This window comes from Solanum stenotomum, chromosome 3 (genome assembly GCF_019186545.1).
Source record: "Solanum stenotomum isolate F172 chromosome 3, ASM1918654v1, whole genome shotgun sequence".
Lineage (NCBI taxonomy): Eukaryota > Viridiplantae > Streptophyta > Magnoliopsida > Solanales > Solanaceae > Solanum > Solanum stenotomum.
In genome coordinates, this window is record NC_064284.1 from 11,286,776 (window position 1) to 11,306,263 (window position 19,488).

Below are 19,488 nucleotides of genomic sequence, written 5' to 3' on the forward strand. Positions count from 1 at the left end.
GGGGGAGGGGGAGGTACAAGGTAAATACTAATAATAATAATAATAATATAGGAGTGGGGTGGTAGGGATTGAGGTATTAACAATTTAACTTTGATTTAATATTTTTTTGGCTCTAGGAGATTAAAGTGGGTTACAACCATTTTATCCAAACCATAATTGACCAAATCCATATTTATATGGGTGGATTGTGATCCAATACATTTTAACTCAATCCATATTTGATCCATCAAATCCGATCCAATCCAACCATTTGCCACCCCTAGGTCCAAGGCAAGAACCTCCATAGTTTTAGTTCACAGATCATATATATTAAAAAGAAATTCACAGGTAAGATAATAAATACCTTGTAAAAAAAACTTATTGATAAGATAATAAAGAATTGATTACCAAATAGGAGAGTTTTTAACGAGACACACACTCAAATAAACAAAACTGATACATCCGTGTTCTACCAAATAGGAGAGTTTTGCAAGATGTATGAATAACACACCCTAACTGTGGAATACCCAAAGAGTAATTATTTCCAACTCTCAGCACAAAATATGTATCATTCCACTCCAATCCTAAGTTCCTAACAATTGATGAATTTTCAGCATAAAATCCTTTCCAACTGGTTAGTCATCTGTGCTCTACTTGAAGTACTTGTATCATAATTCACTGCACATACGCCCCCAAGGCCTAGCTCAAGTGGCAAAAGGTGGAGGATTTGTGGCTTAGGTCGTAGGTTCAAGCCCCACACCATGCAAAGCGAAGCCCGGTATTTAAGTGGAGAAGGGTAGAGGGGCGGGCCCATTATCCACCGAGTTTAGAAGGCAGTGATTGGTCCAAAGGGCGGGTCACAGACGGATTTCTCGGTTATCAAAAATAAAATAAAAAATCACTGCACATACAAGATGCCTCAACTGCTGTAGCTCTTCACTAATTATCTCTTCTGTTTCAAATTACTCTCCACATCACTTTGCATGTTCCAACTTGCGTCTTGCATACGCTTATAGTTTTAGGTGAGGAATTGAGTTGTTGTGTCATCATATGGTCTTGGGAATCTCTCATATCATGAGTTAGCTTTACAAAGTGTTAGATATAATATCCATTCTTCTTAACGTATAAACATATTAGAGTCTTCTTGAGCCGAGGGTCTATCAGAAACAACTTCTTACCTCATCTCTGAGGTAGCAAGGTATGCCTACACTCTACCATGCCCAGACCTCACATTGTGGGACTACACTGGGTATGTTGTAGTATAAACATATTCGAGCCAGATTCTTCTCAATTCTTAGTTCACCTAATGCTCCAATGGAATGTTGTCTGCACTTCAGATGTCTACTCTTGAGTGCATTGGAGGGTGTCGGAGTTTCTCATATCAGTTGAGGGTATGGGTTGTTAAGTCCTATTATGGTCTTGGCAAATGCTCAATCATGAGTTAAGTTTTGACGGGTTGAGGTAGGTCTAAGATTCATTTTCCTGACAGCATCAATTTGCATCGTTTGTATCCTCTACTTCTCTTCAGTCAAATCAAATCTAGAACGAAATTTCCTTGTAATCCGTCTGAATAGGATCACTCAACTGTCGATACAAAAATCAACTCTGTTTATAAACCCAGCTAATATAGGGGCATTTATAGCACCAAGGCCCAACCAACACCAAATATGCCAGCAGTGAAATGTAGGCGAGTAGTACTTGAAGCATTTGAGGACCTAGTTAAGGATCAAAGACACCATAACATACCATAATTCATTAACAAAGCTTGGTGTTGCTTGTTGAGTATACAATAAAATAATAAAAGTGTGCTCTCTCTAAAAGCGTAAGCTTTCAGATGAGATGGACACAGTCCCTACACTTCAACATGGTATTAGAGAAGGCAGATGGTCACACACTTAAACATGGTATCAGAGAAGACAGATGGCCACACACTTCAACATGGTATCATAGAAGGTAGATGGTCACACACTTCAACATGGTATTTGAGAAGGCAAATGGTCACACACTTCAATAAAGTTATTCAAAAATAAATCATACCTGATCTTTCCCATGTGCATCAGCTTTAACAAGCTTCGAATAGAATTCCTTTGAAACTTTCCCATCATCCCCTGCGATCTCCTCAACATGTATGAAAGCAACACGAAGTGCTTCATTCCTTGCATACAACATAAGATACGTAAATTAAGGCATCCTCAAAATAATAAATGTGAACAAAAACAATCACGATTTGCACCATCCAATGAACTACTATTTATAACATCCTCGCAACAAAGCACATAAGCGGCAAAGAGACATGGAAAAAGAATCGTAACAGTTTTGCTCAACTACCATGCACACGATTAACGGTTAAGGGTATTCACAAGCAAAAACAAGGAAAGAAAGACCTCCGATATTTAGGACAAGGAAACATGGGAAAATACCAGAAGACTCAAACTTGAAATCATAGCAAGGTATTAGGTACTCCCTTGCAATATGCCAAAAGAAAATAATCTAGAGTCCACAACAATTACTACGCCTCAATGTCAAGTTAGTTGACGAAATTTTGCAATATTATATAAGAACAAAAAACGGTGACTGATAAAAATGTCATCAATGTAATGGCGCATAAAAAGAAACAAAATATTAATTCAGACCTTCGCAATAAAAGACCAATATCCGTAGCCTCTGGAGCCTTTCGCTGTTTTTGCTGCCCATAAATTTGGCATGAAATTACATAAGTAAACTTCAAATCAGCTTGAGCCCGTGCTTCTCGTGATAATTCAAATCCTTGACTTGTGAGAGAGTTTGTGTGAGAATGACCATCCACTCCTTACAAAATACAAAAGGAAAAACTACATCAGTAAATTCAGGCTTTCCGTTTGATATAACAACAAATACTAAATGTTACCAACCTCCTAGAGATCTCCTTTCCAAGTAACTTTGTAGCATTAATGCCCTTCTGTAATACATCATGCCACGCACTATATACAAAACCACATTAAAATAAAACAAGCATTGTTAAATAAATAGAAGATACTAGACCACCAAATATAGAAACATAATTACCATGAGAACAATCGAACCTGTCCTAGCTAGAGTTTGGCCCCGGTAAGATGCCCAAAATCGAAGGTCCAAGGCGTCACTGGAGCCTTCCTGAATGTCATTATCACCACTATCACCTCGACCAATCCGCTCCAAAAAATTCTCCCACTCATCTAATATGGGTCATACGCGGGGGCAAAGATTAAGACAATACAACGGTAAGGGAAGAAAAATACATAGGGCAGCAATTGATCATAAAGGCATTATCTTATCCAATTAGGTGAGCAACAAGATAAAAATTTACAATACTCCCGTAAACGGTATACAAACATTATACCAAATATTTAAATAAGAACAGGATGCTATTATGAAAATATACGAAGTCTTTTTCCCTCTATTCAAAAGCTCTGCAATTCCACTTTCCAAGTAGAAGCCACATGACTGATGGTGTCTTCTAATAATGGTTTCTTCCACTTCTTCCTTTTTACCTTTCAAACAAATGACTCTTTCCTTTTCCTCTAGTATTCAGACCTCATTCTCTTTTACTACATTTGAGTTGGTGCTTCTCTTTCACTTTACTCATCCCTTGCACTGTCTAAGTCAATTACTATGTAATCAAATAAGAAACTGAATGCCGCAATTTAACTCTTCTTTGTGGTTAATTGGAAATGAAAAATAAAAAATTATGCTTCGTGTTATCCTTCAATGATTTCGTTATTTTTTGATAAAGTAAATAGTTTGGTTAATGACATGAGAAAACAAACACATGTGTACAAGTAGTATACTAAAAACTAGAAAATCGACACCAAAATATGGTTCTCTACAACAGTCAACCATGTCTATACAAGTAAGAACCTCGCGGGTGCACTAAAAACATGAGAGTACTCCTCAAGATTACATTGGCATTCTTAACACCTTCAAATGCTCTCTATTCCTCCATTCCAAATATCCGATATAAGGGTTAGAGGAGCAACATCCCATGCCCTTGAGCTTCTCTTCCTTTTTCTAATAATCCAACTTCTACAACATTCCCTTTAATTTACTTGGAAGCAACCACTATACTTCCAACTCAAAATCTTCCACCACAAAGTCATTGCTCATGACAATGCAATATGAGGTGATTTACATATTCTCCAGAACATCTGGCACATAAAACATCAGCCAACAAGTGTAATCCTCCTCTGCCTCAGGTTATCGGCTGGGCTTCCTAGATACTAGCCATACCAAAGAACACACTTAATAGGCACCCTAAGAGTCTTTTTATTTAAAAAAAGCTTTACTAGAGAACATCTTGTCTCTCCTTATATCCCTATCCTCAGGAATGTTGCAAAATGTGTGACATGCTCTGCTTATAAACCTTGTATCTTTCGGATATGTTGCACTGTCATCTCTATCTGGCTCGAAACTCAATATATATTGCAAAAAGTATGTGTTGTGGATGCATTGGAAGCCCTTAAATTAAGTATTTAATTATATTTTTAGTTGTTTTATTTATTATTCTAGAATAGGATTTATGTTTCATAGTTTCATAAGGATTAGGTTAAGTTATAGTTATTAGTTTGGAATAGGATTTAGGTCTCCTACTTTCATAAGAATTAGACTTCCTATTGATGTAATAAGACTCCTATTTAAAGGGGCTTTTGATGAATAAATGAGTAAGTCATAATTCAGCAAAAAGCAGGAGATTAGAGTTCTCTCTTCCATTGAACTCTAAGGTTTCAGTCTCCCTTTGATGAGCTGAATTCATATACAAAAATAGGTCGATCTAGGAATTCGAACAAAAGCAAGGGAAAATCAAAGGCAGTTGAATTTGATTCCCCTGTTCATCGTCCTGTGACTCGATCCTTCGCTAAGAATCCTAACAGTATGCCACATTACACCTTCCCAACCCTATTGATGGCCCCAACAAACTAATCCTACCATCATCACCTATCCAGAAAGATTTTTTAGCCGCTAAAATCTTCAGAAACTTTCATGATGTTTCTCCATGAACCAAACCCAAGCGGAAGTGTGACATTACTTGTCCTTCATTCCCCAACTTTTGTGTCGTACTTTTCCGCTATAATCATCTCCATAATGGTGATTGCTCCGTCATTCCATATCTCCTAAATCATTTTCAAGTAGAGCTTTGTTGAAAATTCCTAGATCTTTCACTTTAAGTCCTTGTTTTTTCTCTAACATCATCCCCCATATTTCAATGACCTTGTTATTATACTGTTTAATTATGTTTATGCTGATAACTTTTCTTTTTGATAAAGTAAAGTATTTCATTACAAGGCCGAGATGGCCATATACAAAAGATATACCCAAAAAGGAAAACCTACAAAACCCTGTCCTTTATACAAAAAGGAACTACATGGGTGCACCATAAGAAAATAAGGGAGTGGAGGTTACCCCTCAGATAAGCAAAGCTCATCTCCGTTCCTTCAAAAACCCTCATACTTCTCTTTCCAAATAACCCACATTAACGTGGGAGGAGTAACATACCAAAACCTTTTGCCTTCTTCGCCTAATACCAGACCACTAACCTTCCAACTGAGCATAGACTCCATCAAGGATCCAGACATCTCCCATGAGGCCATGAATGCCAAACCAACTAAAGATCTCCCACCATATCCTCGTAGCTAAGTTGCAATGTAACAGAATATGATCCACATCCTCAATTGTCTCCTTTCAGAGAAAGCACCAACTAACGCAGACAACCTTTCATTTCCTCAGTATCTGCACCATCAAAATCAGCCCCACATCCTCTCACCTGCCTCCTTGCCTAGGAAGCACCAACTAACGCAAACAATCTTTCGTGTCCTCAGATTCTCCACCGTCAAAATCATCCCTTTAGCAACTAACCAAGTGAAGAAGCATTACTAACTTGGCTTAATAACTCAAACTCTTCACTTTCAGTGTCGCACCGTGTAGACACGATATGGGTGTGGGTGTGGGTGTGGGTGTGTTATCCGTACCTAGGTGAATCCCCACACCTGTATCCTAACCTAGATCTGTACCCCGAAATTTCAAATTTAGATCATGAATGATCCTACCTATAGATCCGCACCCGAGTCCGAGCAACATAGGTTTAAATAAAAAAAAATATCATGAATGTCCAATATACATTAATAACGACTAGTATCAGCATTATTGTATACTGGATGTTGAATTAGTAATTTTAATTGAAATTTGATTTCACAAGTACTAAATCCATCTATGTATGATAATTTTTTAATTTGGTAACCAGTGCGCTTCACTTCAAAAAAGTATATGCTTCACCTGTCACTTTTTAATTGAGCCCCATAGACCTTCTAGCTTTTTTGTCTTTTCGCTTTTAAAAATACTGGAGAATACTTCAAAAGTGATCCCAATTTGAAATAATAAAGTATTACATTTTTTAAGATTCAGGATACATTTTGTATGACGGATCAAGGGAGAAAATCCTGGGATAGATTTTTAGTACCCTTTAATTCCTTGTTTGGTTACAAAGTTTGGGATAACTTATTCCAAGACTAATAAGTAGTACAGGGATAAGTTATCCCTCCCTGCCTCTGGGTGGAATAATAATCATTGGATAACTTATCCCAGGATTTTAAAAAAAAGTTCAAATGACAAAAATAGCCCCACAAACCCTTTTTATACATCACTTTTCCCATCCTTTACACTTATGGAGGGTATTTTTGTAAATACAACTTATTTTTAGAAATTATGCAATGCAACTCCGCCGAAAATAAACTTATAACCAATACATTAGGCATTTAGTTCAATCTTACATTCTTCTCTTCCGTTTTACAAAAACAAGCAACCAAACATGAAAATTAACCTGACCACTTGTATGGAACCTGTATTACATGGACTCATAATGGGTGCATACTGGATACAGGTGTGTACAAGTACACAGATGAGGTACGTGTCGATTTCAGTGAACTCTTAGTGTATTTTAATGAATATGCACAAAATAACCACACCCATCTGACACAAGTACTTCAACGAGAGGAAGGATCCATGTGGCATATCAAGCACCAACACAGTTAATCTAAATTGTTGATTCAAACAAGCATGGTCAATTAAAAGTGTTTAAAGAACGACAAAAGTCCCACATTGGTGGTTAATGAGATGGGTGGACTCCTTATAAGGTTTGGGCAATCCTCCTCCCCTTGAGCTAGCTTTTGGGGTGTGAGCTAGGCCTAACACCTAATTTAACGTGTTGAGAATATAATTAAATATTAAAAGTGTGCTCTCTCTAACAGCTTAAGCTTTCAGAGCAGGCAGAGGTCCTGAGATCGATTCTCACCGCCACCCTAAAATTAAAAAAAGAATTTCCACGTGCTTGGCCCATGAAAAAAAATCAGGCCCGCACGTGAGGTGGCGTGTTGAGAATATAATTAAATATTAAAAGTGTGCTCTCTCTAAAAGCTCACTTTTCTGAACTTCTCTAATGTAAAAATAGGAATACAAAGAGGATGAAATTGAAAATTTTCCATTTTCCTTACTGATGGTTAATGCCAAGATGCAACAGATCTACCAAGAAGAAAGTCTCAACAGCTATGTACAAGAGATAAGTATAGTAACTGACCAAATGAAAAAGATACCTGGAAATATTTTCTGAAGATAGAAAAGGGTAGATATGCCATCTTCATTTTCTTCTCGCAGATCAGAGGAACTATATAGAACTGTCTCACTATAGTAAGGGGTGAAGACACTGTTTCCAATATAACCATATTAGGAAACATCCGGATTTTGTTCTCATGTCAAAAATTTAACCAAAAAAAAGGTGACAGCATCAAAATACCAGAATGGCATCATCTCACTAACTGGCTTTGCTGGTGGCATGTCCATAAACAAAGAATTTGTAAAGAACTCCAATCTTCTTCTTGCTTCGAGATTCTTAGGAATGTTAGCAGCCGAATCCTTCACAGTAAGAAGTAAATGCAGCCTTTTCACCTGTTCTTTCTGTAAGATGCACAAGAGATTAAACAGCTTAGTATATCAACGAAGGAGACTAGCAAAGGGCGAAAAAGGGGGTAAGAGAGATGCTGTAAAATAGCAGGATACATAAATGAAAAATTCAACCAAAAGTACTAGACTCATACAATTTCAGGATCTCTAGGCCACTCCACCCTAGAAAAGAGTCGTCCTTCATTCCTTGCTCTTGCTAATATATTCCAAGTATCAAGCTGCTCCCTGCCCAGATAAAGAACATATTTAACTCTCAAAACATCACAAACAGAGAACCAGTTGAAGTTTGAGCAAAATATTCATGCAAAGGATTCACCTTAAATCAGATGACAGCAGATCGTGAGTAACAACATCGTACAGATCATACATAGCTTTGGCAGCACCCTTCGAAAGTTCAGGAGTTTCATTGCGAATCTGCAATGGTAAAAAGAATTTGGAAATACAACAGCAGACATAAGTGACATAATATCATTAAAGCACAAGATGTATTTAAAATAAGAACCAAGACTAAAAATGTAAAATCCTAAGAGTGAGCAGCCTAATCCATACTTTATCAAAAACAATCTAAGAGACGAACAACATAATATGGAAAGAATCAAACTTAGCAAATAAATGATAGCCAGATTTATAACACAAAGCAGGTGTTAAACATAGACTACCTGTGTGATGCAGTCAGTGAAACACAAAAAATAACTGTTAGGGAAGCCTATGACATGGAAATCTGCTAGATGTGCTGCCATAAGATTTAGTTGATTTCAACATTTTTCATTCATTTTGTCCTCCTCTCATTTATGATCCAGACATGGGATTTCATTGAATGCCACATCGCCTAAAATATTTTCCCTCCGACACAATTTGGTAGCCCACTTTTGGTTCAGCAAGATTACTAAGAGAGAGAGTACAAACATGAACTACTTATTATTCACTTTTGACAAATGTAGTAGAAATGCCAGTGGTGAGAACAATTATACGAACAAATATTGCTTCAGAATGATATATTGGAGAAGTCAACAAGTTTTATAGGTCTGACAATTTTTTAAATAATTCTCGATTCCTCCTCGAAACAACTCCCTCTTCCCTCTGAGCCAACTTGGTAGCCCCCTTTTAATTCAGCACGATTACTAATAGAGCAAGTACAAATATGAGAAGTTTATTATTCATTGTGATACATGTCAAACCACATTTTTGACAAATATTGTGAAATTGCCAGTGGTGAGAAAAATTATATGAACAAGCATTGCTTCAGAATGATATATTGGAAAAGTCAACAAGTATAATAGGTATATCAATTTTTAAGATAACTCCTCCTCGGCTCCTCCTCTTTTTGATTAACTGGTGTAATTTTGATTGTTGGCTTTCCTCACCGTTTTTTATGAACCGGGAAAGTCTTGGTTGCTTATTATTTATTGATATAAAATTCTCATTACATTTTGAAAATCTATAAATTTTGTGTTATATCCTTTACTTGTGACTATTTATACATGGTCAAGTTTTTAAGAAATTGAGTATAGAGACTCACATTCAGTTTTAAGGTTTTGACAATTGTCATTGTCAATTTTATGTGTGCTATTTCGACCGACTTTGAGCACAAGCTAAAGCCTCTTGCTTGTCACATTGACTTGAGTTGAGCTCAAGCTATGAAAGTATTTGTTTAATCTGGAAAAGCTTGAACCAAGAACAGTTGAGCCAAGCCAAGCTACCCAAGTCTCAGCTCATTAGCACCCCCGAGCCAAGCCACAAGCACTTACGTTTTGAGTTGCAACTTGCAACATATTTGGTATGACAAAACCACTATAAGGAAAACCCGCATGCAGTTACTTAAACCAGCATTGGCTAATTCCCAAACACTGAACAGAAGTCTACTATAACTTTCTTAAAGAAAAGAATGAACTAGAAAATATTAGGTGATCTATATCCCTACAACAAGAAGATCCAAATTGTCTAACCACTGAGATGAACACAAGATTCAATTATTGCACCAAGTTTTTTACTTGGCTAGCTGCTAAAAAGTTGATCTTGACGGCGGAAAATCTTAGAAAGTGGAAGGTTGCTTGCATAAATGATCAAAATATATGTATTTGCATTGCTAAGATCTATAATCAGATTGTAAGATAAGCAAGTAATGATGAACACAAGATACAATGATTGTAGCATGTTTTTAACTTGGCTAGCTACTAAAAGGTTGATCTTGACTGCGGAAAATCTTAGAAAGCGGAAGGTTGCTTGCATCAGCAGGTGTTATATGTACAAGGAGGCAGGCGAGGACATGGATCATGTTCTTCTTCAATGTGGTCTTACGATGATTTAGTGGGATATGTTTAGGTCGTTTGGTACCTCATGGGCAATGCCAAGAACTATGAAAGAGTTCCGAATGGAGAAATGGGAGATGGAGGAAAAGATGCAGGACATGGAATGTGGTTCAGCTCATGTTAATGTGGGGGTGTGGAGAGAGAAATAGGAGAGCTTTTGAGGGAGAAGAGTCGATTTTTTCTCAATTGAGTAGTAGCCTTTGAACACTTATTTTCTTTTGGAGCACCCTTGGAGTTCCCAATTGTATAGAAGATTGAGTGGAGTTTGTAGAGAATCATCTCTTCTTCTTTTTTTTGCAGATTCTCTACCTTTTTTGTATACCCCTTGCATACGGCCAGACTTTTGACCATGTTTATGAATGAAAATACGTTTACTTGATCAAAAAGAAAAAGGTAAACAGATATGATATACACAGGTAGGTGAGGTCAGTTACCAAGTAGACTACTCAACAATCTCAACACGAACAATAGAATAAGGTAGAATGTTACCAAAAGTCCAGTCAAAGCTGTAAATCTTGATAACACAACTGGAAGTTTCTTCAGTGATAAGGTTATGACAAGTGAACCCTCCATTATGCTATTGTTGATTTCTCGATATATTCTTTCAACCCTACCATCAAGGAAAATATGAATGATCACCACTGTAGAACAAGAACACATCAAACAAACTATATGCAACAAGAAAAACTAGGTAAATTCTTGTTTGCCAGGTATAAAAAGCCACACCAAAGTCTTCCTTCTCCATCATTCAGAGAGTATAAGATCTTCTCGATACTGTAATAGCACTCCTGAACAGCATAGGCCATGTACTCATCCCTGCATATTCTGGTCCACAAATCTCCTTGTGTATCTTTGCAATCCAAAGCCAAATCAATAGCCAGCAATATCTGTAAAAATTGTTCCATTTACAAACAGAGTGTGGATCCTCTCCGACATAAAAATTATAGGAATTTTTTTGCTGTGAGCACCTTACTGCAGAGAAGAAACAGAGGCCATTGTACAAGTCGTAGACTTCCCATGTTGCTAGGCATTGAAAGCAAATCCATCTCCCTAGGGAAAATCAGGACATTGGAACCATAAAGAAAACATTTGTCAATGAAAAGCAAAAGAGTTGAATAGAGGAAGGGGCAACTGCTAATTGGGTCACAAGTGTCAGAAAATTACCTGTTACTGACGTAATCCTCTTCACGCAAACTTTTAATAATCTCATTCCAAAATGGTGAAAAGAGAGCTGCATATGCTTTGTTGTTATCTTGAGAATTCTGCCAAATTGAAGAAACTAGCTCACAAAAAGATAATTTTGATCACCCTTAGGATGCAATTTTCTTGTCTAGTGAAGCTATAATAACAAAAGGCGGCCAAGTTCAAAGATGCTCCCGAAGTAACAAAGAGGAGACTTGGTTGTTGAAACCCTATGTGTTTTAAAGTGGTATGGCCACTTTTCATCTTGCTTCTAACAAATATTTAAGGTCATTTTTTTGGATAGAAACGTTGAAGGTTATTTATTAATATCGGAAGATCCATCCGTCTATAGAAATCGCGAAGACTGCCTAAGAAATGACGAGATATTGATTACTCGGCTAAACAGATGCCTAAAGGAGGATGTTGCAAAAAGGCAAACTATACATTCTGAGACAGAAAGGGAAATCAGCTTTCTTTAACATGTATTAATCGGCATGTGAGGGATATTCAAAGTATCACAAGAATAATTATTCAGCCATGGAAGGTCAACATTTGGTATAAAAAACAATGTGGTACACCTCAAAGAGAGAGAAAATAGTGAGTAGTGTTAAAATAGATATAAACAATACTCACACGGCTAAAAGTAGTAAAAATGAGATTCAAAGGATTTTATCGTGAGGATTTCTTCCATAAAGGATACTTCTAGCAACAAAACTGAACCCAAGGTGTATCAATCTTACATTTAATCACATTTTAAAATGAAATATTGAATATCTTAGGAATGAACAAAAAATAGTTCCCTGCCATGATAATTTCAATTCCGAAGAGGACCAAATCAAGATGAGACTCACCTCTGATAACTGTCTGTCAATAGGCATCCTGTAAAAGCATAAAAAGTAGACATGTTAAATGAATGTAGTATCAGAAGAGGATTTCAAGAGTACACAGTTTACATTAATTGGTAAGAACGTAACAGGGCTGACCAACCACCATGTAAAAGAAAAAGAATTCTGAGCAAATATAAAACTTAAATATACTATAAGCAACATAATAGGTGATGAACAATTGACTATCCCGAGGCCATCACCTTTTTGTCTTAAGTGACACAAGGTTCTTCACAAAGGCTTCAGGAAAGCTCTCAAAACGTTTATGCACCATCTCAATTGAGCGTATCTGAGAAATTCAATATTTTAAAAGAAAAAATTACTTCAGGACAAAGTTGCCTATAAAAGATTAACAGCATGCAACTAAATTGGCAAGAAGATGCACAAGAAACATCATTGTTTTCCAGGAAAATTAAGAGAATTGAAATTTGATATTATACCTCCCCTAAGCGAGCCCGCGCTCCCATTACACCGCCAACAATTGCAGATAATAAAGTGTACCATATGTGAATATCCATGAGATAAATCTGGAAATGAAGGGTATTTAGGAGATGAACCAACACCAAACTAATATAGACAAACGGAATACAAATCCAACAAGAATTTTAGTAAATGAGGATTACAGCAATAACCTAAAAGGCCCTACCAAAATCTGTAAGGGAAATATTACCAGCTATCTCGAACGGGAATGGATCAGCATTACTAGCAACTTCTGTCAGCATTTGTGAAGTACAAAACTTTAATTTGAACAAGTGTGTTCCTAGCTGTAATAATCGGTGCATGTATAGCTTAATATTCGAAAATCTGATGTCTGTTTACTCCAGTTTCACTACTTTTTTTGCACTTTATCATAGCAATGACTGCATAAACTTAGTATGACTCTTATGGAGCTTCCAGTTCCACTACTTTTTTTACACTTAATAATAGCAATGACTGCATAAACTTAGTATGACTCTTATGGAGCTTGCTTATTGGATATAGCATTTTCTTGATTGGAGTTGAGAGCAGGTAAGAGTCAACTTCTTTAACTATAGATTTGAGTTTTTATATACTAAGGAGAGGAGTAAGATTCTGCAGAGGATCTTCCTCATACCACAGAATTACATAAACTTAACGAAATACAAAGTGCAAAAAGAGAAAATAACTAAGCATGGCATAGTTAGAGGAGGTTAAGGGGCAATCTGCAAGATGAGAGGGGGAAGAGCGACTAGACCAAAAGAGATTCCTGAAAATTCTAGAAGAGTGCAGGCAAAGTGGGTTTGGAGTGGCTAAACAGGATGTTTAATATCATTTTCAGGACGACAAGAATGCCTGAAAATGGCAGTGGAGCGTAGTGATCCCGTTCTACAAGAACAAGGGTGATATCCAAAATGGCAACAACTATAAGGGTATCAAACTACTAAGCCAGACCATAAAAGTATGGGAGAGGGTGAATGAGATGAGGATGGGGAGGAACGTGTCTATTTCCGAGAAACAATTTGGATTCATGCCAGAGCAATTGAAAACGGAAGTCATCAACCTTTTAAGGGGATTGTTAGGTGCGGTATAGGGAGAGGAAAAGATACTTTATATATGGTGTTCATCGACCTAGAAAAGGCATACGACAAAATTCGAAGGGAGGTTTTTATAGAGATGCTTGGAGTCTAGTCGTGTACCAACTGCATACATTAGAGTTATTAAGGACATGTCTAATGGACCCAAGATCCGAGTGAGGATAGTGGGAGGAGACTAGAAACACTTCATAGTAAAGATAGGGTTGCACCAGGGATCAACTTTCAGCCCGATTTTATTTGTCTTGGTGATGGATAAATTGACACAACACATTCAAGAGGACATATCATAGTGTATGTTATTCGTAGACGATATAATATTGATCGACGAGACACACACTGGAGTTAACAAGAGATATGAAGAGGAACCCTAGAATCTAAAAGCTTCAGGCACTAAAGCAAAGTACGTACAGTGCAAGTTCAGTGTTGCATCACATGAGGCAGATGGTGAAGTGAGAATCGATACACAAGTCATCCCCAAAAGAGGAAGCTTTAAGTACCTTGGGTCTATAATCCAAAGAAATAGAAAATCAACGAGGATGTAGCACATCGTATTGGAGCCGGTTGAATGAAATAGAGGCTAGCATCCAATGTCCTATGTGACAAGAACATGTCACCAAGACTTAAAGATAAGTACTATAGAGTGGTTGTTAGATCGACTATGTTGTATGAGATGGAGTGTTGGTCAATCAAGAACTTGCATATACAAAAGATAGAGGTACAAGAAATGATGATGCTTAGATAGATGTTCAAGAAGACTAGAAGAGACGAGATTAGGAATGAAGATGGATGGGGCAGGGTAGGAGTAGCCGTAGTAGTGACCAGATTCGGGAAGCAAGGCTGAGAGAGTTCGGGCATGTAAAAGAGGAGAACATATGCCCAATGAAAAGGTGTGAGGGGTTGCGGTGATAGGTTTGAGGAGAGGTAGAGATATACCGAGGAAAAATTGGAGAGAGGGGATTACACAAGACATGATTAATCTTCAGCTCACCGACGAAATAACCCTAAATAGGTGAGCATAGAGGTCGAGGATTAGGGTAGACGGTTAGTAGGCAGTAATGTTTCCTCTTTTCACAATGATAGAGCAAGTTTCTAATCTGGAGCATCTATGTGCTCCCTTATCATACTATTACAACTATTCTAGCATTATCTTATGCTTCGATCTTATTAGTACTGGTGTTTCCTTAATTTTGTTATCTTCAATATTTATTCTGTCAATACTTTTCTTTCTTCAATATTTTCATCATAGCATTTTACTCTTTTTTTTTGGTAAGAAATTATTTTATTTACGAAAGAGCTTAACAGAATAAACCAGCCAACTTGGACATGCAGTCCCAAGTCTTGCTGAAGCACTAAACATAAACCATCCCTATCTAACTAATACTCTTATAATTCAGGGATATACATTAAGTTCTTGCAGTCTACTAGCTAATCTAGGTTGCCGGGATCCACTTCCATGAACCTCTTGTATGACTTGTCGAACAATACTTTCCGGTGTCCTTTGCTTCTTTTGAAATATTCTACCATTTCTTTCTCTCCACAACCAGTATAATGCTCCTGCAAGTGTCGTTCTGTATACCTGCATCTTACTGTTTTTCCCTTTCATGTTTTTTTTTTTTGAAACTTGTTTTTCCCTTTCATGTTCCTCAATGACCATCGAACTTCTTCCTGCCAGTTCATACTTTGTCTCTGTATACCTTGCCACCCCAATAGTTTATTCCATACCTTTTCAGCATAAGAGCATTTGAAGAATAAATGATCAATATCTTCATCAGATACCTGACAGAGTGGACATGTTACTTCATCTGTTAAGCCCCATTGTGCCAACCTGTCTTTGGTTAGTAGCCTCCTATTCAGTGCAATATACAGTATAAACAGCCATTTAGGAGCTCCAAGGTTTGCCCATACCAACTTCCTCCATTCCACTCTCTCCATACTGCCCCTCATCTGCTGATAGACCTCTTTGATAGAGTATTTATCCATGGTAATCATATCCTGTTCACTATAGCCAGCTTCCTGGAGATATTTGTGAACCTTCAGAATCCTCTGGACCATCCAAGATGCCTGCTTAACCTGCACACCCCACACATAGTTCTGTTTTCCATAATAACTATGCACCCATAGCACCCACAATCTGTCTTTTTTCTTGCATAAGTTCCAGAGTAGCTTCCCAAGAGCAGTTTGTTCCAGGTATAGATATCTAGGAAGTTCAATCCTCCATTGGATTTGGGCCTGCATAACTTCTCCCAAGCAATTAGTGCTTTTTTTTATGCTTCAGCAATTCCTGACCACAGAAACCTCTTGCATATAGATTCAATTGCTTGTATAATCTTCTTTGGCAAAGCAAACACTTGAGCCCAAAAAATTTGTATAGCATTTTACTCTTGCATTTATATCAAACCATTTTCTGGAAAAACAATTTTCTTGAGCCAAGGGTCTTTTGGAAACAATCTCTCTACCCCACAAAAGTAGGGGTAAGGTCCGTGTACAACCCACCCTCCCCAAACCTCACTTGTGGGAATATATTGGTATGTTATTGTTAGCTGAGCATAGTGTTGCTATATTGTTAAAATAAGCTTAAAAACGTTTCAGAAAGCAATATCCAAAACAGAGAAAGTATGTTATTGAAATCAATAATGAACACTTACAGCTACAACAGGAGCCCACAAGCTAACAATTGTCAAAATGTTATTGTTGTCTGCCAAAAGAAACACAAACATACATCAGAGACCTATTTCCCATCTTGACAAAAAAAAATGTTGGCATTTTCTCTTGGATAAAGAAGAACACTAGATATTCAACAACTATCAATAAAGGCCAACAAGTATGTAAAGATTTGACCCAAAAAATAAGGAGGTTAGACGGGCAGACTAAAAAAGTTGGGTTTCCTCATTCAATGTCCAGATAAATGCACAAAACTTAAGTTATATCTAACCTGCAAAGTAAAAGCATTCAAAGATTAATTTACAGATCAGGACAGAGGAGGACGAATTCATCCCAAGAAAATGAACATTTTAGAGAAGCTGGAAAATCTCAAGTTTACTTCCACACCAGTTATTTATTCCCTTACTAAGCCGGAAGACAGTGTAATCATTGGTTCAAATGTTATTAATTTACTGTAAAACCAGAATATACCTTTAAAGTAATGTCACCAGAACTGAAGCAATCCTAAATGGAGTTAATACTGAATCACACGGACACACAAAAAAGTTGACTTACTCTTTGATATAAAATCATGCCAGGAGTACTGCAGGGAAGGCATCCCGTATATGAGCTGAGAAGGTCCAACTAGCGGTTTGATCTGCAATTGTTATCATAGCCAACAAATCATCTAAACACAGTGAAACTAAATTGCACCGTAAGAACTTCAAATATAAAAGATAAAAAAGAGTGATAATTTAAAAGTTAAAAACCATCATCACTTGCCTGAAGAAAGTAAGCAAAGGTGAACTTGCAAGCAAATATCACCAGCCAATAGAGCGAATATCTGCAGCATTTAAAATACATGAAGACCTCAAACATATGAGAACAAGCCATACTTAGCACTCTAGGAGTGAATGAGAAACAATGCAAATAATTTACAATAAAAATCAAATGGACAGGCAACCTTTTTTTTATGAAGTAAATTGATCCAATGAAGGCATCAAAAAGATGAAGGGTTACAAAAGTAATAAAAACAGATTCTACTTGCTCCAATACATGATCATACATAAGCAACTAGCAATGGCTAAAAATCAAGATTATTCAATAATGAGAAACCATATAACACGTGGATGATGCTGTGACTATTGTAGACGTTCTAGGATCCTTATAAAGATGAAGGAGAATCTAGGAGCAGTTTCTTTCTTTTCACAGTCTTTTGTTTTTGATAGACACAAACTTGTGGATGTAGGATATGTTGTAAATTTTTGGATACTAGTTTTAAGCTGATGATTGAGATACAAAATGTTACATCTATCAACTGTTGAAATGTGTGACCATCTCATCTAAAAGCTTAAGCTATTAGAGAGAGTACACTTTTATTATTTGATTATATTCTCAACACGCCCCTCACGTGTGGGCCTGATTCTTTTTCATTTGTCTGCTCTGATACCATGTGAAATTAGGTTTGAGCCTAACTCACACCCCAAAAGCTAGCTCAAAGGGAGGAGGATTGTCCAAGCCTTATAAGGAGTCTACCCATCCCATTAACCACCAATGTAGAACTTTTTGCTTTTTAACATCAACAAAACAAAAAAGCATACAACACGTCTCTAATTTATTCCTCACAAGAAAAAATTATCAGTTACAAACGACAGTACTAGAACAAACTTCAGACCCGAAAATGAGAACAAAAGGACTATACCACAACAACATACCCAATGTAATCCCACGGTTGGGGTCTAGGGATTGTAGAGTGTACGCAGACCTTACCCCTAACTCATGGAGGTAAAGAGATTGTTCCTAATAGACTCTCGGCTCAAGTAAAGCATTGTGAAATAGTTTAAAAACAACAAAAAGAGGACACTGGGATATTGGGATAGAGGAAGTATAATGTAATATAAAAAAGAACCAAAATAAAATAAAATAAAATGTTAGTCATTGAAAGTTGTTCGGACTCTTCACTTTTGGTGTCGCACATGTGTCTACACGACCTAGGTGTGGGCGTGGGCGTTTCATTCATACCGGATATGGTCAATCGATTTTGGGTACTTTGACCAAAATTAATAGAGAAATTTGAGACAGATACAATGATTTCTGAAATCAAAACAAAAACTAGGGTGAAAACATAATTTAGGCATATGTTTTTTTATCGTTAAGAGATAATTGTATTAAAAAGTCAGCAACTAGAAGGTGCTTTACGATCAACATCACCACTTAATGTGCAATGAACTCAAGGAGTCTACTCTAATTCATTTGATAAAAGCTATATTTCACCCAAAATAAAAGGAGATGCAACTATACTTTAATTTTGGGACACGATGGATGGGGCAAGAAGTACCACTTTGTTCGTATGCAGACTGTCACATCTCCAAACTAATGGGGAGGGCTTGGTATTAAAGACTTAAAGGTGTTTAACAAGGTCTTGCTTGGTAAATGGCGGTGGAGATTCAAGGTTGAGGTTAATGCTTAATAAGGCCTTGCTTGGTAAATGGTTGTGGACATTCGGGGTGGAGGTTAATGCTTTCCAAAGAGGGTGATATTTGAAAAAATATGGGGCAATGGAAGGTGATTGGAGAACTATAGATGTGACTATGCATTTTGGGTGTGGTTTGTGGAGAAAAATCATGAAGGAATGGATGATTTCAAAGTAAGCATTTCAATCAAGGTAGGAGATGGAAGAAGGGTTGACTTTTGGGGACATAAGTAGTGTGAGGATATTTTCCTAAAGAAAAGGGACTTCCCAAGCTTACTTAGAATATCTTGCCAAAGGGACATGGGCGATAGAACAAATTAGGGGGTCACAAGGTGGAGATTTTTGGGACTTGTGCTTTAGGAGAGACATCCACGACTGGGAGATGACCAAGTTGCAAAGATTGTAAGACCTACCCCATAAGCAAGTAATAGCAATTGATATTCCCGATACTTTGTAGTAGGGGTTGGGGAATTACGATATGTTCTCTGTAACGCAGTTTGGAT

General features: G+C 37.1%; 1 protein-coding gene across 1 annotated transcript in view; it reads right to left on the reverse strand.

Annotated features, from left to right (window-relative positions):
* LOC125860634 (callose synthase 10) overlaps positions 1 to 19,488 on the reverse strand; it is a 56,541-nt gene that overhangs the window by 12,491 nt on the left and 24,562 nt on the right. Inside the window, exons 18-35 of the mRNA XM_049540635.1 lie at positions 17,296 to 17,356; positions 17,089 to 17,170; positions 16,518 to 16,567; positions 12,760 to 12,846; positions 12,523 to 12,608; positions 12,287 to 12,314; positions 11,418 to 11,515; positions 11,222 to 11,303; positions 10,980 to 11,140; positions 10,743 to 10,863; positions 8,261 to 8,358; positions 8,079 to 8,169; positions 7,778 to 7,938; positions 7,578 to 7,687; positions 3,042 to 3,173; positions 2,871 to 2,939; positions 2,613 to 2,787; positions 2,017 to 2,134 (exon numbers count right to left, since the gene is read on the reverse strand). Of these exons, the coding sequence (XP_049396592.1) occupies positions 2,017 to 2,134; positions 2,613 to 2,787; positions 2,871 to 2,939; positions 3,042 to 3,173; positions 7,578 to 7,687; positions 7,778 to 7,938; positions 8,079 to 8,169; positions 8,261 to 8,358; positions 10,743 to 10,863; positions 10,980 to 11,140; positions 11,222 to 11,303; positions 11,418 to 11,515; positions 12,287 to 12,314; positions 12,523 to 12,608; positions 12,760 to 12,846; positions 16,518 to 16,567; positions 17,089 to 17,170; positions 17,296 to 17,356 (1,810 nt within the window). The remainder of the gene's footprint in view (positions 1 to 2,016; positions 2,135 to 2,612; positions 2,788 to 2,870; positions 2,940 to 3,041; positions 3,174 to 7,577; positions 7,688 to 7,777; positions 7,939 to 8,078; positions 8,170 to 8,260; positions 8,359 to 10,742; positions 10,864 to 10,979; positions 11,141 to 11,221; positions 11,304 to 11,417; positions 11,516 to 12,286; positions 12,315 to 12,522; positions 12,609 to 12,759; positions 12,847 to 16,517; positions 16,568 to 17,088; positions 17,171 to 17,295; positions 17,357 to 19,488) is intronic.